Source organism: Myotis lucifugus, unplaced genomic scaffold, assembly GCF_000147115.1.
Source record: "Myotis lucifugus unplaced genomic scaffold, Myoluc2.0 scaffold_16, whole genome shotgun sequence".
Lineage (NCBI taxonomy): Eukaryota > Metazoa > Chordata > Mammalia > Chiroptera > Vespertilionidae > Myotis > Myotis lucifugus.
In genome coordinates, this window is record NW_005871064.1 from 14107525 (window position 1) to 14133120 (window position 25596).

The 25596-nt window shown below is 44.2% G+C and overlaps 1 protein-coding gene across 2 annotated transcripts in view; it reads right to left on the minus strand.

Moving 5' to 3' along the window:
- PTPRT (protein tyrosine phosphatase, receptor type T) overlaps positions 1–25596 on the minus strand; it is a 585877-nt gene that overhangs the window by 121990 nt on the left and 438291 nt on the right. Inside the window, exons 12-13 of one of the 2 annotated variants that reach the window (XM_023750890.1) lie at positions 22603–22738; positions 16431–16457 (exon numbers count right to left, since the gene is read on the minus strand). In XM_023750890.1, coding sequence (XP_023606658.1) covers positions 16431–16457; positions 22603–22738 — 163 coding nt within the window. Of the gene's footprint in view, positions 1–16430; positions 16461–22602; positions 22739–25596 lie in introns of both variants that reach the window. The other variant, XM_023750889.1, reaches the window with a different exon arrangement.

The following is a 25596-nucleotide window of genomic DNA, read 5'->3' on the forward strand; positions in this document are numbered from 1 at the left end:
GAGCTGGCATGGGGACAGCACAGAGAGGGCCTAACACAGAGATGCAGGGCGCTCCTGCCTCTGGGCCTACGGCCACACTGCCCCTTGGATCTTGAAGCAGAACTCAGCGGGAACAGCATGGGCTCTGGAGCCAGACTGACTGGGTTCAAATCTTGGCTGCAGCATTCGCTAGCTATGTGGCCAATGACTTAGCCCAGTGGTTCTCAACCTTCCCAATGCCGCGACCCTTTAATATAGTTCCTCATGTTGTGGTGACCCCCAACCATAAAATTATTTTCGTTGCTACTTCATAACTGTAATTTTGCTACTGTTATGAATTGTAATGTAAATATCTTATATGCAGGATGTATTTAGGCGACCCCTGTGAAAGGGTCGTTTGACCCCCAAAGGGGTCTCGACCCACAGGTTGAGAACCGCTGACTTAGCCTCTTTATAACTCAGTTTCCTCATCTGTAAAATAGGAATGATCATAATGAATGGCCTCACAGCCATTTACAGTAGACACTGACTTATAGATATTAAAATTCTTACAACAGGACAGTCACCTACCAAATAAGCTCTATATAAATGTTTGTTGAGTAACAGGCAAGGAGGAGGGAAAACATGCCTCCTAGGAATAAGGGCACAGAATCTGTGATTCAGACAGTGGGAACAGCCCTGAATGCTCTCAGGCCACTGAGCTCGGAACCCCTGGCGAGGCTAATGGCCCTCTGTTCTTGGTGCTATAGGACTACCATGGACTTGGGCCCCTGGTTCTAAGCAGCTGTGAAATCACAATTGGGTCTTCATCCCCATGAGACGAAGACTCAGTTTCCTCATCCTTAGATTGGTATTTGGTACATCACAGAGTTACTATGGTGATTAGAAATAAGAAACGTTAATTTCGTCCTTTTTTTGCCTCCTAGTCATTTGCCTGCCCCTCCCATCACCCTTCATTGTAATAACTTACATAATATACATTAGTTCATATTTGTATTTTCCTCTAGCATCTTGTTCAGCACTTGGCATAATGTTGTGAAAGCTTCAACAATGTTTCCTGAATGACTGACTGAATGAATGGCACTTATAGCTCCTTTATTGCTGCTCTGTCCCATGTCTTAGCATCCCCAGGATTTACACTTGACACTTGAATCTATTTCTGCATAAACTGCCCGAACTTGAACAGGTCCTACTTGCTATTTTACAGGTTGGCCTTTTTCTGCAGACGGCGCATGCAGTGATTCTCAGACTTGAGGTGGTGTCAGAATCACCTGGAAAGCTTGCTAAAATGGGGATTGTTGGGTTCCACCCTCAGAGTTTCTGATTTAGTGAGACTGAGGTAAGGCCGGTGAATTTGCATTTTCAAGTTCCTCAGAGACGCTGGGCCTCGACTTTGAGAACTACTGAGTGTCATCTTCCATCCCCCTGGGGACACATACCATGTATCTGCTGTCTTTTCTCCATCAGTCACTTCAAATCTTACTCCCATCTCCCACCCCACTCCACTCCTGAAACTGCCAATGGGCATAATATACCCTTGACCCAGGATCCCCCATTTCCCCAGGACTTTATTCCAACACAATAAAAATAAAAAAGCAAATACACATATGTTATGTAGAGAACACTGGAAAACACGACTTCATTTATTCCAGGGGCTTCTCAACATTGGCACTATTGGCATTTTGGGTGGGACTGTCCTTTGTTGTGTGGGTCTGTCTTGTGTATTTCAGGATTGTTGACAGCACCCTTGACCTCCACCGCAGATGCCAGTAGCTCCCCAACTCCTATTAAAAATATCTCCAGACACTGCCTAATGACCCCAAGTGGGAGTACAGGGCAGAGTTGCCCCTGGGTGAGAACCAGTGGTAAATACATATGAATGTATGACTGACATTAGTAGATACCAGCATTTGCTTGGTACCTTAAACATCTGTAATCCTCATGGCAACACTATAATATGGTGATAATTTCCTTTGTTCTATAGAGGAGGGATTGAGGCCCAGAAGGGTTCATCTTAAACTCAGAAAGCAGGTGAAGGGACCAGGTGGGATTTGAACCTGGTGCTGCAGCCTGCAGAGCCCTGCTCTCTCGCTCAGGCGGCTCTGCTCCTTTCCCGAAGAGCAAACAAACACTTACAGCCTCATAAATGTCTAACGAGAGGGGACCGGTTCAGTAAATTATGGTGCGTCCCCCGATGGAATATTATGCAGCTATTAAAATGATGGAGTGCCATTAAAAGGAAAACTCTGTAACAACATGGAAAAATGCTAACTGGATTACATTAAGTTAAAAAAACAACACAGCAGCAAATAAAATTGTGATTACCACTATGAGAAAGTATAACTGTGCTGAAGTGTTAGATGGGAGGTATTAAGGATAATTTTCTTTTCTGCTTTGATATCCATTGTTATCAGAATGTCTTCACAATCATTATTTTTAAGTAGCAGCACAGTAATGAAATTTGAGATGTTAGTTTACCATTGGCCCTTCTTCCACCTGAATTAGTGGAATAAAGCTGCTTTAAATCCTTTGAGTGTGGGAAGGGTTTAAGACACTCTTACACCTCCCCCCAAGAACACTGTTGCATGTATGTTTCTGAACTAGGACATCTCCCCTTGCACTGACCAGCTTCCCCAACACAGCAAGCTGCAAGCACAGAGAAACGTCTCTGAGGGCATCGGTGTGGATCATCGGGAGCAGGGCTGGTAGGAGCACGGGGTCTGTGAACATCAGCTGTGTCTGCCTGTCAGCGGGTACTGAGCGGAGCACCGGCCTCATGCATTATGCATAGAGAGTGGCCTGGCACCCTGGCCCGGCCGCGCGGGAGAAGTCGTGCATAAGGAACATCTGATGAACTGATTGGAATGTCAAAATGTCATTAAGGATAAATTAATAGATGTGTTACTTTGGCTGGAAGAGGCCATGCCAGCAAGACAACAGGCAGCCGGCGGGCTGTTCCCTGGCGCAAGACAGACGACGTTTGCAATAGAGATTCATGGTCTTTGTGCAACGTGAGGGGCTTTGCTGGGAGAAGAATAAACAGAAATGCTCCAGCACTTAAGCGCCGTAAAATCACAAGCATGAGATAAATTAATTAGCGTACACTAGGAAGGCGGCTGGTCCGTCTGCACTCCTGGGGAAAGCTAGAATGGATGGCACTGGGCTACAGATGACAGTCTCCACACCAGCCTCCTAAAGAAATTTAGGAGCAATTGAATTTAATGTGCAATCATAAACTGCAGCTGATGGAAAGATAGGTCGGGTATGCGTTTGTGCTTTCATGGATACTATTTCTGTCTACTGTTTCACGCGCTTTGTGTCTGTAGGTCAAGTGTCTTAGGTGATAGGTGACTGGGGAGCCCTGTGGCTGCCACTTGCTTCTAATGCCGCAGGAGGAAATTATAGTGCCTCAATGCAAGGGGCAACTCAGGGAAGCCTGACTCCCCTGTGGCATCCTACATGGGGGGTGGTCCATTGTCCCATGACAGGAGGCTCACTACCTCACATTCAACTTGTTCTATTGTCAGACAAGCATTGTTAGAAAGTTCTTTATACTTCCTTTGACTCTTCCTCCTTATAACTTGACAACAACAAGCATAAGCAACAGCAAGAATAGCTAATGCGCATTGAGCATTTGCTAGGGGCTAGCTAGCCACTGGGACATGGTCAAGTTATAACCTTAACATGTGTCATCCCCACTTCCCAGTGTGGAAAACTGAAGACTAGAGAGGTGAGAGATATGTTCAGGACCATAGTTTATAGGAGAGCCAAGATCCATGCTTAGGCCTGCCTAAAACCAAGTCTTAAATTTTTAATTATCACACAGTTCTAAGTTCCATAACTTCCACTCATGGAATAGAGCCCAGCTTTTAGAGCACCACAACATAAAAGAAGGCAAACCAGATAGGAATGAACCTTTTGAGCCCATATTGGGCACTTTGCTAAGCACCTGGCCTGGGTTGGTTAACCTAATCCACTTTTCATGCAACCGTCCTTTTTCTCCATCTGAGACCTCTTTTCTTGCCTTATTTTTTTTGTTCCAAGTACATTTATTTTTAAAATATACAATAACCAGTGTCATTTCTATATATTAACAATGAATAATCAGAATATGGTATGTGTGTGTGTGAAGGGGGGAAGTACCACTTACAATAGCATGAAGAAAAAAGAACGTTCAGATATAAGTCCTCCCAAACATGCATGGGACCTGCATGCAGAAAACTGCAAGAGAATGCTGAAAGAAATCAAAGCAGACCCATGCCAACGAAGAGACAAACCATGTCCTAGACCAGAGGACTGGGTGTTAAGTCATCGATTCTCACCACATTGATCTGCCGATTCAATGTGAGCCCAATCAAAACCCAGCAGGGCTTCTTTCTTGCAGATACCAACAAGCTGGTTCTAAAAATGCCATTGCACACTTATTTTGAAAGTGAAACGAGAGGAAGCCTCCAACCTCAGCTCCCCAGAAAATGCAAGCTGATGACACCTGTTGTCATGTTAAACATCATAGTCACCTGGGTGCATTTTTAATAGTTATTCTCTATGTCTGAAATGGCTGACTTTGAATGAAGTCCTCTCCATGGCACTACCCTATTTATAAGACACCAGAAACAAAAACACGTTAAGGGACACAAGATTACTCTCCAATAAAGATTATACAATTTCATATAATTGTAAAAAGATGAATGATCTTTGTTCTTGTTTGATTCTTGTCCTATGTATGTAGTGAGTGCATGTAAAGTAATAAAGTAGCCTGACTGGCGTGGCTCAGTGGTTGAGCATTAACCTATGACCCAGGAGGTCATGGTTGATTCCTGGTCAAGGCACATGCCCAGGCTGCGGATTTGATTCCCAGTGTGGGGCGTGTAGGAGGCAGGCTATCAATGCTTCTCTCTCATCATTGATGCTGCTATCTCTCTCTCCCTTCCCCTTCCTCTCTGAAATCAATAAAAATATATTAAAAATAATAAAATGGTTGGTATAGTTTTCTCTCTCCTTTAATATAATTTGGGGCAATGGTAAAACATTCAGGTAGGGACTACCTTTGAACCTTACTCATCACATAGTCTACCTGATCTCAGAGGCTGTAATCGTTACTAGTTTTGCTAAAGTAGCTCCTTCAGAATCCTGTCACACCTTCTTCTCAGTCTATGACAAGAACATAGCCCCAGGAATCGGCAACTATCTGTTCCACGGATCTCTTTTTACACACAGCCCGTGCCCCTGGCCAATTTGACGAGCTTTTATTGCCTTATTTAAAATACTTCCTCATCAGAGCGACTTGCTGATTTCATGAGGTATCTATTTGTAAGTGCTTTGTAAACTGAAAAACACAAGTAGACACAGTACTATCTATAATAATAAAAGCATAATATGCTAATTAGACCAGATGTCCTTCTGGATGACCTTCCAGATGAAGCCAGGGCTGCGAGGGAAGCCCAGGTCCTGGGTGCTGGAAGGAAGCCGGTGCCGGCAGCTGGAGGAAGGAAGGCCTACTCTTGCACGAATTTCATGCATCAGGCCTCTAGTAAAACATAAAGCACAATAATAATAACTGCAATGTTCTGAGCACCTATTGTGCATCAGACATAGAGCTCCTTGTTAGGTATGGATTACATTATCGTAAGTAACCTAGCAAATCCCATAGCAGCCTTCACATTTGGTACAACTGTCCTCATTCACAGAGGAAACTGAAGCTCAGAGAAGTTAGGTTAGAAAGTAGCAGAGGCCAGGATTCCAACCCAAATGTAGGAGTCCATGCTCCCTTTACTACAATACTACTTCTCGCTACTGAGTATTGTTTCCTTCGCCCTTCAGAGTCAAGGCACAGGCACAGTGTAACACCATTAAGGAGTGGGAGGTGAGATTGTGGAAGTATAATTTATTGAGCAAATTGCACCCAGCCTAGAAGGCTGAAGAAACCCTGTATATAGTAGGTGCATACACTTTGAGTCAGCCATAATCTCCTGGAAGACCCTTAGATTCCACATTTTCATAGCATTGCTGAATAAAGCAAAGACAAAAGTGTGGCATAAAATCCCTTATCAATCCTATCTGACCTTAGATTTTTCATCGGAAGTTGTCTCCTTGGCGGTAGATGTTCAAATCATAAATGACACGAGAAAGAGAGAATAGGGTAAAACACAGATTGTCTTAGCTTTTCTCCATTTCCCAAAATAGTGCATTGTCGTTAAGCTGTTTTGCAAAACAAAACAAGCCTTCTTTAGTCTGGAGGCTCAATTTGGTTTATAACCTTAATAAAACCATATTTTCACTCTTACAAAAGTCAAGTCTCCCATTAAAAACAGGGTAATGACCACACTAATCTTTCAATTCTTCCACTTAACGTGGGTGGTTGCAATATACACAAATTCCCACCCTCTTAGGATATTCTCTGCACAGTCGTCCTGAGCCATTGGAATGAAAAAGTGCTCCAGAAAGAAGCTCAGCCAATGTTTTCTAATTCTGCTTAAAAGGAGACTTCATTCATAAACAGAAGTATTGGGCCCTTGAGGGTTCATTGATGAAGAGAATGCTTATGAGCAGATATTTCTCAGGAGATTGATCGTGGCTGAGGGGTCTTTACTCCTCACAGGGAACCAACACCACTTTGGGGAGTGATTGTTATGAGAAATTAAATACTATTTTAAAATGAGCCTGGGGCATTTTTGCTATTCATTACATGGCCTCTCCACATTTATTAACAGAATTAGAATTATCTACTTCAATATTTAAAGGAAGGAAATGGTGCTGTCAAATAGCATTCTATCTGCGATGGACTGGGCCCTCCAAACTCAGGTTCCATCATCCAAACCATTTGATGATGCCATGAGACCATATTCTTAACTGAGGGTTACGTGGCCAGATGGAGACCTCAAGCTAATCTTCCAATAGCCTACGTGCCATGATTCTAGCTTCTCAAACTCTCCCAAATGGATGGGTGATTCTCAATCATGGAACGGCTGTCCCGGGGAACTTAAAAATGTCTAGGCCTCAGTTAAGACTAATGCAACCCATCCTCCAGTCTTTCTTTATAGGTTGTGGCTTTACCTGGCTGCCCTCTGCAAATATACAGCAACTGCTCTGAGCTCCATCCCCAGGAAGGAGGAAGGATTCCCACTGGGTCTGTGCAGAATCATGCCTCTTCTAAGGCAGGTTTTGGCAGGCACATTACAAAAGACAAGCCTGTCCCCTACCCCTTTCATTTAGACACAACCATGGCAGCCCTTCTACCTTCAACCACCACCTTTTTTTTCTACCTACTGGTCTACAGCCTTTCTGTATGACAGTGCCATTGACTATCCTGTGGTTCTGCCCAGAATCATTAATTAACTCTCGCGGATCCCCTCGTTGCTATCAGCAGGATGGATGCCAAGATGAGGGGTGTCCTACCTGATTGCTCAGAGAAGGAAATTGGTAAAGTTTAAGAATCACCATCTCAGTTGTCCTACTTCATTCTATTTGATGAATTCTTCCCTGTCACTTAGTTTGGTGGTTACAACCTCTATCACCCCACATCCCTCAGCACATCCAACCGCTGCTATGTGCTCGCTCGGCTCTAGCATTTAATGAATGACAATGATTCTCCTGGCACCTGCATTATATTATTTAATTTCTTACGCTAATCCCATGAATTGAGCACTATCATTCCCTTTTTACAAATGGGAAATAGAAACTTGGGGAGCTTAGGAGTCATCGCTGGTAGGCAGTACACATGGGATTCAGACTTCCTCCTTCCCTTGGAAGTGTGTGTGTGTGTGTGTGTGTGTGTGTGTGTGTGTGTGTTTTAAGACAGTGAAGCCAGAAAGAAAAGGGGTGACTATATCATTTCTTTAGGGAAACATTTTGCATCTGGCCTATACCAGGCACCCTGTCAGGACTTTTAGCAGGTGGGATCTTTCCTCAACACAGAATCCAACTTCCTCCCTTTGTTATGGCATCACTGCTCCTCTTCATGTATTTATAACATTACTTTATAACTATTTGTTAACATGTCCAAGTTGCCTTTGACCTCCTTGAGAAAAGGATATTTCTCCCTAAGTACATAACACCTAGCTCGGAGTGTGGCACCAAGAAATTGCTCAGTAAATGCTTAAGAATGAAAGGGTGTGCCATCGAAACATCGCAGCTGTTCTGAAGTGCAGCGTTATTACCCCCATTTTACATATGAGAGACTGACATGAGGGCAGAGTTAAGTGACTTAACTGAAACTGTGGGGCTGGAATGCCCAGGCTCTCTCCCGCATGGCACAGTCATCTATGTAGTCATATCTTGCTAAGTACCTCTCAGCCCAACCACACAACTAGGTAATCGGTGGGAAATCACTTTGGAAGAGATAAAGCAGCATATAGTACAAACAAGATGTAATCGTTATCATCCTCATCACTGCAGAGCTTAACTAAAGCACTTCCTTCCATTAAAAGCACGATGCTGAGCACTTAGGCATCTTCCCGTTTGTGTATCTCAGAATCCTCTTCTAGCTGCGAGAGTCACTCCCACTTTGGGGATGCTTGCTGGAGGCAAGCGCTTTCAGCATGAAACCCAGTCCTGCCCTGATGACCCATTGCTAAGGACACTCGGGCTGGGCTCTTGGAAACCTGGTTCTCTGCTCTGGCTGGCTCAGCACAAAGATCTCACTACAATCTCTTTTGTGCTACTCCGTGAGCTCCCCCAGGCAGAAGCTATGAGTGAAGATGGGCACAGCCCTTGTGCCCAGCACAGGCACAGGTGAGGAAAAAATGCCTATGAATGAATGACTGCCCAAGGGAGGACTTTGTAGAGTTTATTTATCATCAGTGGGCAACAAAGAGGTGACTCCAATTAGTTGGTGTACAGTGTCCACAGGCAATGAAGTGTGTGTGTTCAGCGGAGGAGCATACCACATGCTCAAATCCACTTGTCGCTAGAGGCCCAAATGAAGAAAAGGGAGTGTCACAGGTGCGCTCCCTGAGAACTAGAGGCCGAGACAAAGATTGACAAGTGGGAGATGAATTAGGAGGAACTTCTAGGGTCAACGTATGTGGAAGGGAAGAGAACAGAAGGGGAGGGAAGGAAAACGTGGGCAGAAGAGGAAGCTGAATGGCGATGCATTTGAAGTGATGACTTGAGCCAACCCCATGGAAAGTTCTGAAGTTGGGGTGACTTTTCCACCCCTGTGTTGACAGAATATATACATGACCTTGGGGGAGGCAGCTCTGAATGGCAAGTGGTCCAGGAGGGGATTTTAGCCAAGAGCTGACTGCCAGCAAGGAGAGTAACCTTCATTCTTGCAGGGGGAGCTGAGCAGCACAACACTGCATCCGCCACAGGTCACCCCTCTCTGTCAACAGAGAAACCCCCCCTCCCCACTCTCCTTTTACATCTTCTTTACAAAGTTCAAATGCATACACAGAATAGAAGCATTTAGGATCACAGGCAGACCTTTCTAAGCCTCAGGACATCCTTAATACCTGCTTAGTATCAGAACTTAAAGTATAAACGTAAAACCTAAGTAGAAACATCTTTCACCACCTTTGGAGGGGAAATGCTCATTTGTATTCCCCTGATTAAGGTGACAGACTCTGCCTTGTAGATTTGCTGTGTTTGGTGCACATGACTGATGTGTTTAGACTCTACTTCAATAGAGTAAACAGTAAAGCACCATTCAGTCACACCCCTCTCCAAGTCTATCTGTACACAAGATGTACCCAGTGCATTCATATCTATCTTGTTCCAGCAGTATTCATTAATTTTATCCATTTATAATTGTGGCATGTGAGTACATTTTGAAACCTAAAACCAAAATACAATTACAAAATAGGTGATCTGAAAGCTGTGCTGTCACTTTTTGCCAAAATAAATAAAAATGCGTATGAACTAACTTCCAGAGAATGGAAAAATATAACTCCATGGGAGATAAAACAAAATGGGGGGCAGCCACCTCACACGTATGCTCATCTGTGTGTGTATTCATTCATGTCAGCAACACAATCTTATGACACCTGATTTGTTCTGGGCACCAAGCTAGTCACTGGGAAATGGACGATGAGGAATACACAATCCTCCTCGACAAGGAGATAGATGTGCAAACACACCAAGGGCATTATAATCCACGGATGGTTCCTGAGTGACTGAGTCAATGGGTGAATGGATGAAAGGGGAAGGCAAGAACAAAAATATGAGCCCAGGACTATGTGGGAGTTGGGGATGGCTACCTAAATCAGAGAATACCATTTTCCTTCTTATTTGTTTATTATTATTATTTAAATATATTTTTATGGATTTCAGAGAGGAAGGTAGAGGAAGACAGAGATAGAAACATCAATGATGATAGAGAATCACTGATTGGCTGCCTCCTGCACTCCCCCTACTGGGGTTCAAGCCTGCAACCTGGGCATGTGCCCTGATCGGGAATCAAACCGTGACTCCTGGTTCATAGGTCGACGCTCAGCCACTGAGCTACACCAGCTGGGCCCATTTCCTCTTTGTAAAGGTATTGGACTTTTCCAGGCACAGAAGGTGGGTAGGTGTGCCAGAAAGAGGGCACCGCAAGTGCAAAGTGCAAGGGAGGGACAGTTACATTGGGGTGATGTGAGGATGTCAGGAGAGAAGTTGTTCTCAGAGTTGTCATACAAAAGAATCATCTGAGAAGTAGGTTAGAATGCATATCCCCAGGCCTCACCCCCAAAGGGCAGGGCCCAGGAATCAGAATTCTCACCACAGTCTTCCTCTTGGCAGAACAGAAGGATGACAGGCATCCTGACTTGCCTTCCTGGTAATGCTTTAGATTTTTCACCTGCCAGCATGTTTGCTGTTAGCTTTTGGTAATTGATACTTATCATTTTTAAATGGTTTCCTTTTATTCCTATTTTTTCATCTTTATTTGAAGTGACTGATGAATTACATAAAATGCTTTTTGAGTATCTTTTGATATAGTCATTTTAAATTCCTCTTTAAATGCATCGAGGCAATGCTATTTGACTTGTAATATTTAATGTGCAAATCTGTGTGCATTTGAGAAAAGGAGGCAGTTTCTTACTTTGGTTGAAGACCTACTATTATGCTAGACATTTCCCAAACATTACCTCATTGAATCCTTGCAAGATCTCTATGAGACATGCATTTTTTGGTTAATCCTCACCCAAGAATATTTTCCATTGATTTTTAGAGAGTGGAAGGAAGGGGGCGAGACAGAGAGAGGGAGACATCACTGGGAGAGAGACACATTGATTGGTTGCCTCCTGCACACGTCCTGACCAGGGCCAGGAATTGAGCCTGCAACCCAGAGAGGTATGTGCCTTGGACCGGAATTGAACCGGGACCCTTCAGTCTGCGGGCTGATGCTCTATCCACTGAGCCAAACCAGCTAGGGTGAGCTATGCATTTTTAAATCTCCACTTTACACATTAGAAAACTGAAACTCAGAAAAAAATTGAGTGGCTTGTCCAAGTCACCAATGCTAGACAGAGGAAGTGTCCCGAAAGCCCCAGAAATAAGGAAGATAGAAGGTCTGGAGTTACCTAAAAGTGGTAGCTCTTTGTTTTCTTTTTAAGAACAGATCATCTCCCTAGTGACTGTCACTCTTTTACCTTTTAATTTCATCTTGTTCTTTCATTCATCCACACACTTACTAGGCGTTCACTGTGCATGTGAGGGGCACCATGGGAAACACCCCAATGAACAAGAAACATCCTTGAGACATACTTGCTCCCGCCCATGAGAACGAAGTCACCGCAGCGAGAGTTTGGAGAAAAGGCCGTTCTCCCAGGTGGAGAGAATCAGGGAAGACTTCCTGTAGGAGCCAGAGTTTGATCTGGACCTTGAAGAACAGATGTTGGATTTTAATATGTGGAAATGTGGAGAGAGAGGAAGAATATGGGAAAAGCCTAAGAATCCCAGTGTGTCCGCAGACAGGGACTAGCCCAGATCACCGTTCTCTGCCTCTGTGCACCCGTGCAAAGCCTCCGTCCAAGGCCAAGTGCGTCAGGTGAGTGCTCTCTCTGCCAGAACAGCTGAAGATGTCTTAGTGCTTTTACACGAACGACTACACTAACATGTCTTTGCTCGAAACAATGACTGTGCCCATCACACACCTGGAGGTAAATTAGCCTGTGAACACAGGAAAGGCAAGGAGGACTTCTGGAGGAGCATTTCTGTCAGCTCAGAAGTTGAGGAATAATAGCTGCGATGTATAAAATACCACCTTTGTGTTGGCCACACTACATTCCCACTCTCTGATCGCCCCTCATGAAAATGCTGGAAAGTAAGTCACGGTGGTCATCACCATTTTACAGATGAAGAGACTGAGGCTCAGAGTGGTTCCATGATTGTTCAAGGTCAGAACAATTTGAAGGAAGAGGAGGCAGACCTAGAACTGTGATGTAGGCCTGACATCCAAACCCACATTATTCTCATTTTCTGGTGTGTGCACTGGACAAGGAAGGCTCCTGTTCTAGATTCTCCTGTGTCCCTGGATCTCAGGCCCTTCTGTCTGTGGCTGTATTTATTCTGCTCATTAGAGCTCCCCTCACTCTAATCCCTTGATACCCCTGATCTGGCCACCCAGTACTTTCAGCTCTGACCATGTGGCAAATCATGAGGACTACAAAGGCAGGATTGCCCCAACAGCCTCTGTGCTAGCCAGGAATAGCTACCACTTCTCGTCCCTAGCAAGGTGCTGATGGCCATGCTCAGAACTGAAGCTCTCCAGGCAGCCAGACTGGCATCTGAATCCTGGGTGTCCCACAGCCTGGCCAAGGGCTCTCCTAGCACACGGTCCAGGCAGGATTCCATTCCTTCCCTGAAGAATAGGGATTGGTGAAAAGGATGAGTATGACTTGGGGGTATGTGGTCCTGGGTTCAAACCCTAGCCCTATCACATCCTGGCTGTGGAATGTACTAATATACAGGTCCTCAAACCTCAGTCTTAATGTCTAAATATACTCAACACAATAGCACGTATCTTGAAGGGCTTGTAAGCATTAGAGGGGCCTGGCACATGGTAGCTGCCAACTGGGAATTCTTTTCAACTTCCGCCCCTTTCTAGGCTGGTTCAGGTGTGCTGCATTCACCTTTGTGTCTGCAACAGCAAACTCAAGGTGCAGCTCATAGTAGAGCTCAATGAAACAGGATAAATCTTGAACTTCATCCTGTCTGTATCTCCAAAGTCTAAGGCAAACTAGGGCCCTCAGCATAAATATGGCCCACTGTCTGATTTTTTAAAATAAACTTTTTTTGGAATAAATCCATGCTCATTCATTTAATTGTTTATGGCCGCTTTCATGTTATGATGTCAGCATTAAATAAATGCAATGGAGACAGAGAGCCTGCAAAGCCAAAAATATTTACTTGCAGAAAAAGTTTGGGGACCCCTGCTCTTGTGTATGAGAACTTTCAATGGGGGGGGCCTGTGAGGGTCTTTGATGAAGAAGACATCCCCCGGCTTCTTCCTCACCCACACGTTATATCCTCTTTTCCTGGTTTTTCTATTCTTCTCTTTAGCTCTCCGGACCATCACATAACTTCTCTATCACTCACTTCCTTATATATGTTGTTTATTTTCTATCAGCTCCACTATAAAGCTCCATGTGAGCAGGGATTTTTGTTTGTTTTGCTCTTTTATCCTGAAATTTTGACCAGTGCCTGGCACACAAGTGGGCACTCCGCAAATATTTGTTGAATGAATAAACATGGATTTTATGGAAAAAAGTTGTTCAACCAAAGTGTGTTGGAGGCTTTCTCTTTCATGGATTAATTTTGAACTTTTAAAGGAACCCAGTAACTCCTCCTTCTCCCCCACCCCACACACACAACCCCTGGGAGAAGAGTATTATTTTTCTTATCTTATAGATGAGACAACTGAGACTCTGGTTAAGTCAGTGCTTCTCAAACTTGAACATGTACATGAGTCACCAGGGATCTTGCTACCATGCAGGTTCTGACCCAGGAGGTCCAAGCAGGGACCAAGGTACTCCCAGGAGGTGCTCCCTGTCCCTAAACACTCTACCTCCAGTCCTCCCCCCCTTCTGTAGCCACCCCACCTCCAGCATCTTCTGCACGGGCCCCTCGACTTTACTTACACACGTGCCCAGGACTTTCTGATCCTTCAAGTGGCTAATCTTACATTTCTCCACTATTTTAGGGCCTTTGGTTAAAAATAAGTACTTCTTTTCGTGGGCCCCAGACAGGCTGGCTTCCTTTCTCAACTCTACCCCATGACCTGTACGAGTGACTACTGCTGGCCAAATGTCAGGGCTATGCCCACTCCCTCCACTTCCATCTGTCTGAAGCAACTCTGCTATCGTCAACCTCTCCTCCTGCAATGGCCTTCTCCTTGTGGTCCTTATAGCTCTCTTTCTGCTTCTATGTCAGCTTTTCCAGGTATTCTCTTCCTCCGAACATTTCACCATGGGCTGGCATGAGTTTCACAATCTAGGATCTGTGACTCAGAACTCCAAGTCTGCACCAATTGAAGGGCTTTTGGTTATCCCTGTACCTTGAACTACAAGTACCTGCATATTTATCTCCTACACTCCCAAACTGTTCATGTTTGACTCCATCAGGGTGCCCAGCATAATCAATGGATGATAGAAAGTGGGCATCCAAAGACAGTGCCATGTACGCTGGCTAAGAGACTGAAAGGGTGAGGTGCCCAAGGGTTGTGATGGGTCATTACATGCCCACAAAGACTGTGGAACATCTATGCCATAAGAACCCCTGAAAGATCAAGGAGATCTCAGGGGCCACCATGATATGTGCCTTGGCCCCTTACAGTTTCTGAAAGGGGAAAGAAAGTAACATTTCGTGAGCGGCAACTTTGTGATAAGCACTTTACAAAATCATCTCCTTTCTTCTTCAAGGTAACTCTATGAGCTAGGCACACTGATCCTACTTTAGAGCTAAGAAGAAGGAAGCTCAAAGAGTTCAGAAAATTTTCTCAAGGCTGCTTAACTGGTGAGCTAAAGTCCTAGTCATCTCTCCTACCACAGAGATGGGACTTGAACCCAGGGCTGCATAATTCCAAAAGCTCATAATTCCAGTATTGTGTCATACCCCTATCCCTTTGCAGATGCAGTTCCCTTTGTTCAGAATTCTTATTTCTTCAATATTGGGTAAATCTGTCTCTAAAAACACTGATAACTACCCCTGCCCCATTAACAGTGAGTCACCCAACCAAGTGCTCTTACACCACAGTGCATACAGACACCTCTCAGTTGACGTGTCAAGTATTTGATGTTATGCTGGTCTCTCAGGTAGGCTTGAGCATTGTTAGGGTGAGGCTCCAAGTCCTGGTCATCTCTCCAACCACAGTGTCTGGAATATAATGTGCATGTTCAATGTCTATTTGACAAGTGAATGAATGAGCAAAGGAAGCAAGTTCTTTGGTACTCCTAGTGTTGCTGGTGGGGCTCTGTTGATTTCTAGATAACACACAGGTAGTAATATCAGAATCTTATCTGCTCATTGCCTGGGTTAGTGACCTGTGGCCCTAAGAACTGAGCAGAGTGGGTGGAAGGGGCTTTTAGCTCCATCTTCATCTGTGAAGGCTTCGGCAGATGATCACTGACAGTCATGGCCCCTCTCACAAGGCTGGGTTTCCCGGGGTGGAGGACAACATGGAATGATGGGCAATATACTTTACCAGGAGCCAGGCATTCTGAATTGAATCCCATAGTTCTGATAACTGAATGTGTGATTTCACATACCTCTCTGGACCTTGATTTTAAGGTATGGAAAATGCATAATAGGAATATGAGACTAATTCAGTGGTTTTCTAATTTTACATTACCAAGAACCTATTTATGAAATATTTCTCCTTTATCCTCATGCTTTGTAAAGGTCTGGTTTAATATTGAGAAAAATCATCATCATTACTTAGAAAGTGTGATAATAAATGAACCGGCAATCAGCCAACAAAATGCAGTGACAGCATGAGATAACTCAGGCTAAAACCCAGCTGAGATACTTCCAGTCCAAAGCAAAGACCTGGATGTCACTTGTGAAGCTGTTTCTAGATAAAGTCATGATTCCCTGTAGACTTCCTGAAATAGTGGAAACAGTTGAGGAATTTCTTCCTAACCTTTAAGCCCCCAGCGCTACACAAATGGACTCCAAAGTTGCTGAGACTGTGATTCTGTTTTATGTGCGCAAGTCTTGCAGGAGGATTAGGTTGACCTCTTGCTGGAATTTGAGGATTTCTACCTAGAAAATTACACTGACAACAGAGAAACAGCCCTGCACATCTCCAAAGATAGGGGGTGAAAAATCCAAGATGGCAGAAACATAATGGACACGAACAATGACTGTGTTTTCAAATGGCAAACATCTACACAAAATAAAAACTGGGGCTACAGACGGCTTAGACAGAAGTGAGTATGAGAAACCCACAGACACTTGGTTGGTGCAGGGAATGCATGCTATAGGTTCCCTTACAGGGCACAAAGTAAAGTTAACCCAGGGTCGATACTTACAAGTAATAGGAGTAGGAATAAGCATTTCTTCTATATATTGATGGGCAGTCAGATGAAGGAAATGTCCAAAAAGGGGGAAAAAGAAAAGACAAATAAACAAGAATTAGATTTATATAAAATCTTGATTCTTAGAAATGCACATAGTATTTCAGCATCCCTAAGCTCAAGGAGATGCACGTTTCTCTACTAGTCATCTTTGCTGAGAATCAGACACTTTCGGTGCTAGAAAAAAAAAATGAGAGAGGCCTCTTCTATGATGGAGAAACGCACTACTCATACAGAGGAAGCCACATCTCACGTTGGCTATGTCAGTTGCTTGAACGTTCTTTCTTACGGTCACCTAAAACTAGCACTGTTGATTATGACATTTTAGTCTTGGGTCAGATTTCTCTGGCCTGGAACTAGTCTATCACTCTTTCACATGACAGTGCTGCTATGATCAAAGGAAAACCATAATGACTTCTATCTTTTCTGTTTCAGGTAAAATCACATCAGTCTCTATTTAGCAAGGTCATGCCAGAAGCAAGGAAATCGTGTAGCCAGCATCCAAGATGGCTCCCCAGTGATCCACACATCCCAGTGCTCACACCTCTGTGTACTGTCTTGCCCCACACTGAATCAGAGCTGGCCCTATCTAACCAATAGAATGTAATAGATGTTATGCTTTGGGACTTTCTAGAATAGGTCAAGAAGAAGCCTTGCAGCTCAGACTGGGTCTTTGCAACTCTCACTTTGAAGCCCGAGTCTCCGTGTAAAAAGTCCGAGTATTCTGAGGTTGACATGCTGCAGAGAGCATGCAAACCAACCATGTGAGAGGCCCCAGGAGGGCATGAAGAGCTCTAGCCAGACCCAGCAGTTCATAACCAGAGCAAAATTCAAACTTCATGAAAGAGCACTGCACTAACAGAGAGGAATTCCAGTCTTTAGTCTGAAGAGACTACAACTGGAATAAATGCTCTGTGCCTTCATTTCTTAATCTGATTCTTAGATTAGTTGAACTAGGTCAATGACATGGGTAAATACCAATTTACATGCTTCGAGGTGTGGAAACATATGATGCCTCAGCATCCTAGTACTACCACTTGCTAACTGATGGCCTGGAGCAAATCACTAAATATCTCAATTTCTCCATCTCAAGGTTGAGGGTAATAATTATCTATTTGCAAAAGTCATTGTGGGCATTAACATTAAATTATATTAATCTAAATTATATTCAAATTATATACGATATATAAAGTATTATAAGAAAATTATATGAATCTAAAGCAATAGATTATATTAATCTAAACACCTGAAATAGAGTAGGCCTCAATAAAGAGGAATTTATGACCCTACCTCATTCACAAATATAAGGTTTGCCGCTTCTCACTCTGGTGACCAAGAACAAAGTGTTCACCTCTTTAGGAATATTAAAATAGTAATAAAATACAAACAAATACTTAAGTAGCATTATTGTATAGTCAGGCATTGTTCTCGGCTGTTATCAGGCATTAAATTATGTATTCCTCACAACCATCCTGGCAGGTAAGTATTACTATCACCCCCTACATTACAGATGAGGAAACTGAGGCAAAAGGGGTTAAATATCTTGCCTAAGATCACTCAGCTGGTAACCAGATTTGATTGAAACATGGCATTAAAGCTCATGTTCTTGATCACTAAACTGCTTTTTTTTTGAGAAAGGAAGAAAACAGATGTGTGAGTCAGGCATTGAGATGCCACATATTTATCTCTTTTAATCCTACCCACAGCTCCAATAATAGAGCATTATTTTCATTTTTATTTGAGTAATCTCAGCTCTAAGAGGTCACTCTTCACTAGGGCTAAGGTTTTGTGTATTTTTGGACCAGTTGCAAGACCTCCATCCTGAGCCAGGATTTCATCACTGTCAGCAGCCCCAGGCTGCACTCAACATTCTGGACCCTCTGGCTTTTATGCTGCTAACCTTCAGGACTCACCTCTGCCTGGACTACCTCCTCATGACAACATGCTTCCTTAGCCTTCAACCTCCACTTCCAAACAGCTTTTCTGAGTTATCCTTCTTGTTACCAAAAGCGAGTGCTATCAAGGCAACTCCAGAATGACTACAGCTGACAATCTTTTATTAATTGAGTACCTTTTCCCAATTAAATGGCAAAGTGTTCCAGGCAGGGATTATAGTTCTTTATTCTGTGACCAAAACACAGTATATATGTGTGCTTTCTGTAAGGCTTAAAGAAGATTTACTGAAGGTCTAAATTTACAAGGATACAGTGATATTGCAAGTAACAGATTGCCTAAGACCAAAAATCCTGAGCAGGAAGACAGCTGTGCTTAGAAAAAAACCAAAACCCAAACTTAATAAATAATGTACTGCAAAATCTTATTTTCAGCTGGCTTGTAAGACTGACTTGAGACACAGCTTCCCTTTTTGTTCCATGCTATGTAAACAGGACTAAATTGTCTATTTAACCATCTAGTTGACCACCTACCCATCCGTCTAGCACATACTGGTAAACCCATCCATCCCTCTCTCCATCCAACCATCCATTTAGCTACCCACTAAACAATCTATCCATTTAGCCCATAAACACACACACACACACACACACACACACACACACACACACACTCATCTAAATGGAGATACTCCCCCTGTGTATCTCCATGCAGCCCCGACTCTATAGGGTCCTGCTTTAAAAAAAAAAACCCAGTCCAAAGAGCCAAAGGTATACAAAAAGAATTCTAAACTTTAACTTGCATCTTTTACAAACTGTAAGGGAACCCTGTTCGAATCACCCACCATCTCAGAATCCTTTCTGCAACCTTTCATTTTTCAAGGTCCCCTCTACCTATTACAAAACAACCAAGCAACGACAGCAAAACATCCCCTCTCTCTTTTCTCTTCTATCTTTTTTTCCCTTACATTTTGAATGTAATTGATTTAGCTTCTTTCATTACTAGTGGTAAGTCCTTCCCCTGGTCCCCTGGACCTGTAACCCGTTCTCTGTCTGATGTCTAGTTCACTATCACAAAAGAAAACAACTAACAGCTAGAGAAAAACTCTCTTTGGAGAGTGACAAAGAAACCCTAAGGCCAAAGAGGATGAGCATTTCAGGGGAAGAATCTAGGGACATCTGATGTATCCTGGAAATATTTGGCCACAACTTTGGTGAAGACTTTGAACCAGTTGGACCCACGAGGAGCAGGGAAAACGGAGCACCATGCCCGTGTCCGTGAAGGTTAGGGAGAAGACCTCGATCGAGCCAGGGAAGGGGATGCAGCAGGTGTTGGACTCCTGGACCCAGGAACTAACTGGGGATCATGATGGGACTGAAGAGATGCTGATACAGGATCCTGAGTTGTGATGATTTGCCTATTACTTAGGGGTTTCTTTTTCTTTAATAACAGTTTCCCTTTAGGTTGCTGAGGACAGTGTTCTCGCCAGCAGTAAGTTAGTGACAGACTCAATCGGCAATGAAGTTTTCCCCATAAGAAGGAGTCCATGAAACCCTTTACTGGCCTTTGGGAATTTCTAGACATGAGAAAACATTGCAGGTCAGTGGAAAGAGTGTAGGTCTGGGTTAATTTCTCTTTTTCTCCCTCTTTACCTTCCTCCTCTTTTCTTCTCTCTTCCCCTTTGCCCATCCGTACATGATTATCAACTAGTTCAGCAAAACAAATTTTCTCCAGAAGATACTGCATATGTAAACACTGATTGGCAAACTCGCAACCTCCGTCCACGGCCACAACACCTGAGATTTGCCTCTTGGGGAGAAATAGTGATCATGTGACAGCTGCTGGCTGGGTGTGATGGATGATTTTCATAGAGGTGGAAGATGAAGATATGCAGAAGAGGTTAAAAACACACAAAGGGACTCCCTTTTTACTTGTTCTCACCCAGGAAACAGAAAGCTCTTTCCTCCCTCCCCAAAAGTCACACGTTTCAGAAATAGCTGTTGGGAAGGAAGTGAAATTTCTTCACAAGCTCGCAGACGATGGTGACGTGGGGGTAAGCCAGGCTTTAGAAAGAGCAAAATTGGAGGAGCATATCTGACTTACAAATCAGTGACAAAGAATGAGAACACTGCAGGTCTATCAAATAGAAATGCAATTCTATTAAACTGGCTACTTTTTCCAGGTAGACAATGCCAGCCTCCAATGTGCCTGCGATTCTAAGAAACATGATGATGATCTTGTATATGCAATGCGCTTACCCCCCTCCTTCTCCCCCATCCCAATCAAACCTAGCAGCTGACTTATCACCAAGACATTCAATATGGCCACATTTTAAGGATGATGGTAATAATATGACAACGCAGTGCTGTCCTTAACCCTCTGGGGGATCTTGTTCCCCAATATTAACACAGTGCCTTCCCTTCCCCTAACCTCTCCAACCACAAAATCAGCAGCTGGATGAGAACCTTAACTCTTCAGTCATTCACTTGGGAGCCTGAGGAAGAGAGCAGTCCTGTTAGACAAACGATGTCAAAAAAGGACAAGGTCCTACCAATAAGATGTCCTGGCACAGCACGCACTGACTGATTGAGAACAGAACCTTCTGAGACACAGGGACATTCTGGTGCCACAATGGCTAAGAGAAGGCTGACAGCGTGTACAGTGGGAACCACGACATTTCTGACTCATTGATGGCTGAAAATGGGAAATTATGATTATTTTTGTTTCATTTTCTTTATTTATATATTCACATAACCCCTTAACACTACGGTGTCGGGTGAATTTCCCGCCAAAATATAAGATGGCGCGTTAAAATGCCTATATCTTTTGAAGTATGGGTTCGATTGAAATGAAATATTTGGTAATACGCAGTTACAATCGGCCCGAGTTTACACGTTTCCCGCACTCCACCGCAAATCTATATGAACCGAGTTTAAGACGGCTCCCGCGGAGTACGCGCAATTCACGCGAGCCGACTTAACTCACATAACCCCTTAAGTAGAAGCTGGACCACCTTGTCTTTGGGGCAATCTGTCCCTTTGTTTTTGTGGGGAGTGAATTTCAGGAGCACTTTTTATTTACAGATGGAAGCAAGCCCCTGGTCCTTATTACTGGGCTTGCCCTGAACTCTGTGAGTAACCAAATCCAGAGCTTCAGGCTGAGGTGTTAAGCAGTTTGTTTAATAATGTAAGAGTCTCTTTAACTTGGGGGCAGGGAAACTTGCAGGACATATTCTTACAATATAGGTACATGTTTGGTTTGCTCTGGCAGATTCGGGAAGTGGAAAGATGGAGGCCAAGGTTGGGATCATGGTATTGAAGCTCAGAAGACATGAAGATGTATGGTAGGCATGGAAACCTGGTACCAGGCAGGGGCTAAGCAGAGGTGGGCGGGAGGACCTTCTGTTTAGAAGGATAACCAGTACACTATAGGCATAGTCACAGCTAATGCTGATCAGCTTTCCTGGTGGATATTTCCCTTCCCTCTCTGCAATTCCGCTCATTATCCTCCCCTTGTGAGTGCCTGATAAACAAGATGGCAGTGTAGGAATCTTGGGGATGAGGGAGGGATCTGTACCCTGGCTTTCATAAACAATACAGTCTAGAGAAAACACACACCATAGGAGAACACTGTGTTAGTTGACGTGCGCAGGGAGCCATCCTTTTGAGAGGTGACAAGCAGCACCAATCCAGCTGGGCAGGTTTTTGTGGGACACAGAGGAACGAAGGAACTTTCTCTTGAGACTATCCCACTACTGCAAGCTTTATCCCAGTCATGCCGAGCAAGGGCACCGGGAATGCTGCTGCTTGACCAAAGGGAAATCAGGGGTAAAAGAGGATGAGAAGAGCAAAGCATTACTTTTCTGCATCTGCATTTCTGGGCTCATCTGTGTTCCTGGGGCTCCTCAGTTATTTTGATGACATGACCAATCACAACAGAGCAGTGAAATAGAGAAGACCTGTTTCATGATATAAAGAATTCCACAGCACATCAAGGTGGCCGAACCCCTATCCCATAAGAAACTGACCATCTCTGGGCCACACACAACGCAGACAGCACATGCCCTCAGTCACCAACAAGATGAACCACAACTGGCCCAAGTATTTCAGGACCTCGGCAACCATAGCCATAGGTCCTTGCTGGAAAGTGATTAACAGAGCAATGACCTGGCCATGTGGCAGTGTTGTGGCCACGTGCAGTCGCCATAGTCGGCAGGACAGCAACCCAGACTCACCTCCTTTTGATGGTGAGCATCACGCCCAAGAGAATGATGATGAACATGAGAAGACCAGCAATCACTCCAGCCATCTTCACGGTGTTGTCCACCTGCTTCTCTGGCTCCACAGTGTTAGAATTCTGGGTGGAGGCACCTTGCAGGGGAAAAGGGGAGGATAAAGATGTTGAAAAGGCTCATACATGTAGCGAGACGATAATGGCAATGACAATGGCTTATATTTACTGAGAGCTAACTGTGTGCCAGGCACTGTGCTAAGGGTGTTACACAAATAGTACCATTCAATCTTTCTGAGGATGAATCCCTGATGAGGTTGGGATTATTATCATATCCTTTCCTTTCCTTTCCTTTTCTTTTTTTTTTTTTTGCAGATGTAAAAAGGGACATTCAGAGAAATTGAGTCCCCTAGGGTTACACAACCTTATCATCCTCTTTATCTTCCTTATCCTCAGTTGGAGGATTTTATCCCTCATACGGCTTATCTCTAGGATCAAGTCATGGAATTACAGTTTGGTTCTTGGGTTCATGAAATTATTCCAAACCCTACCTCATCCTTTCATGTAAATGGTGAAAACAACAGCTTTATGTTAAGGTAACACAACAAAACTCACTGTATTTACAAAGATAAAAACACAGTTTTGTGTTGTGCCTTACATGAAGCAAATGGTGAGGTAGAAATTTAGTTTTTTAAAAGGAAATTTCCTTGGATTTGAATGCTTGTATGTGACTAAGTCCATGTTTTGAATGTAGTGCTGATGCTGCAGGCTCTGCCAGACTCGAACTCAGTTCCAGATAGAAGTGTCCTCTGCCCCGGGCTGGGCCCTTTCATGGATCCACCTTTGTCAGTCCTCACAAACACTCCAACAAGCAGAAAGGATTTTCCCATTTTGTAGGTGAGAAAACCAAGGGAACTTGCTGAAGGTCACATGGCTGATAAAGGTCAGGGCCAGGATTCCACAGGTTTCTGATCCGAATCTAGGCCTCAAGAGTCAGAAACTCTGTATTCCACTTTCAAGTCCCCTGCCCCCATACAATGATTTTGCTAATAGCAAAAGCAAGCAGGCAGAGAAAGCCTCAGCTCGACCTCTTCATGCAACATACCAGGGAACAGAGGCTACTTCCCCCTCGAGACACCTGTGTGAACACTGCTGGAGAGCACTGCTGGCCTGGCACCCCTAGGAACCCTTCCTGCTGCTCTTCAGCTTCCCTATGGTGCCAGGGAGGCCCCTAAATCCAAAGCATCCTCTTCCTCACCCATCCCTATTTTTCTGCTACCTCAGCACCAGCTCATCCATCATCAGCGACATCTTCTCTGGTTGCCTGTGCCCCTGGGAGGGTTCCTGTCTTTTCTCTCATTTCTGATAACTCTCTGTAACACTGCGCATACCTGAATGTCCCAATATTATTAGTTATTTATTTCCCCATTTGTTTCCTCCAGTGGTTTGCAAGCTCCTCAGGGGCGAGGTTATGCCTCCTCTATCTTTGCTTCCTCATGTTAGCCCACAGCCTGGCTCCTAATAGGTGTTCCCTTAATGTTTGCATTGTTCAATGTTTAGCTGAAGGGATGACATCGCTGCCCACACACATTTGTTCTCATGAAACCAAATTGAGTTTCTCCTTTTCCAGCCACGTGTTCAGAGAACTCAGCTGAGTTGAAGGGACATTAATGCCCGTAAGCTATGATTCTGACTCCCTAGACTCCCTGATGGTTAAGAACATCCCTCCAGCACACGGATGCATCCCCTCTTCTTGCTTAAGAGCATCCAGTGTTTACTTTATCAGAGAACCTTCCCCAGACACTCTTGTAACTTAGAAAAGCTGGGTTTACTCAGCCAAGCCTCCCTAGTGAGAAGGGCAAGTCTTCCAGAACAGGGAGTGCGTCCTAGTCACTTCTCTAACACCAGTGTCTAGTCCAGGCCTCCTTCCTTATAATTGTTGGTTAACAGATGATTATTGAATGTCATATAGGCAAGTGAACCAACAGTTATTTGCTTCATTCATTAATTTGCTACTGAGTACCCATGAAGTGTGCCAAACTGGGCTGTGTGCCAAAATGCTATCAGTGGGGTCAGAGTTCCTCCTTTTGGAAGGAGTTATGGAGGAGGGATTTTTTTTTTCAGTTCCCCTCACCAACTAAAGACAAAACTAGAGTATCAGATCCCAACACCATCTGCACAGGCTTTACTTATCTAGAGCCAGAGAATTCCTGGGGGAGCCAGCTCACCGCCTCTTTGGCAGGGTTGGGCTCACAATCCAGAGTTGGGGCTGGTTCCCAGTAGCCCCCACGCAGCTCCCCTTTCCCAGTTTGGAAACAAGAATTCTGAGCTATGTCTAGTCCCAGAGACATAGGATGTGACTAAGCACACAGGAGGCTGAGCACCTCAGTGCAATTTCCTTAATAGTGTCAGAGTCTTTGTATTTGGATTTGAAGGGATGGTCGGCTCTGGAGCATCTGCTCACAGGCGTAGCTGAACTTGACTTAGTGCCCGCTATGAGATCCTGTTCTAGAGACTGGGGTACAAAGGCAAAGGAGACCTGCAGAAGGTCCCAGTTCCCCAGGAACACCGTTATTAGCTTGGTCTATGAGAGTCACACTTCATTCCTTCCAGATGTAATCACAAGCACCCTCCATGTGCCAGGCATTTGGTGATACACAGTGAGAAAACAGGCACAGCTCCTGCCTTCAAAGAGCCTACAGTGAGTGTTGGATGGGGCTTAAGGGACAGGCTTAATGAACCAAGAACCAATAATAGTAAGCTTTCAACTCTATTAAGGATCAGAACTGAGAGGTGCGTGACACTTGGGAAGTGTTAATGGGGAAATGAATAAGTGAATCTCTTCTGGGAGGAAGTGGCCAGTGGGGTGAGCCCCAGGGGAGGACAGGCTCTAACTAGTGGAAGAGAAAGTGAGAGGGTCACATGGGAACAGCATAAAAAACAGCCCTGGCCCAGGCTGTGTGATGGGGCAAGGAGCCCAGAGCATTCAAGAAATGAA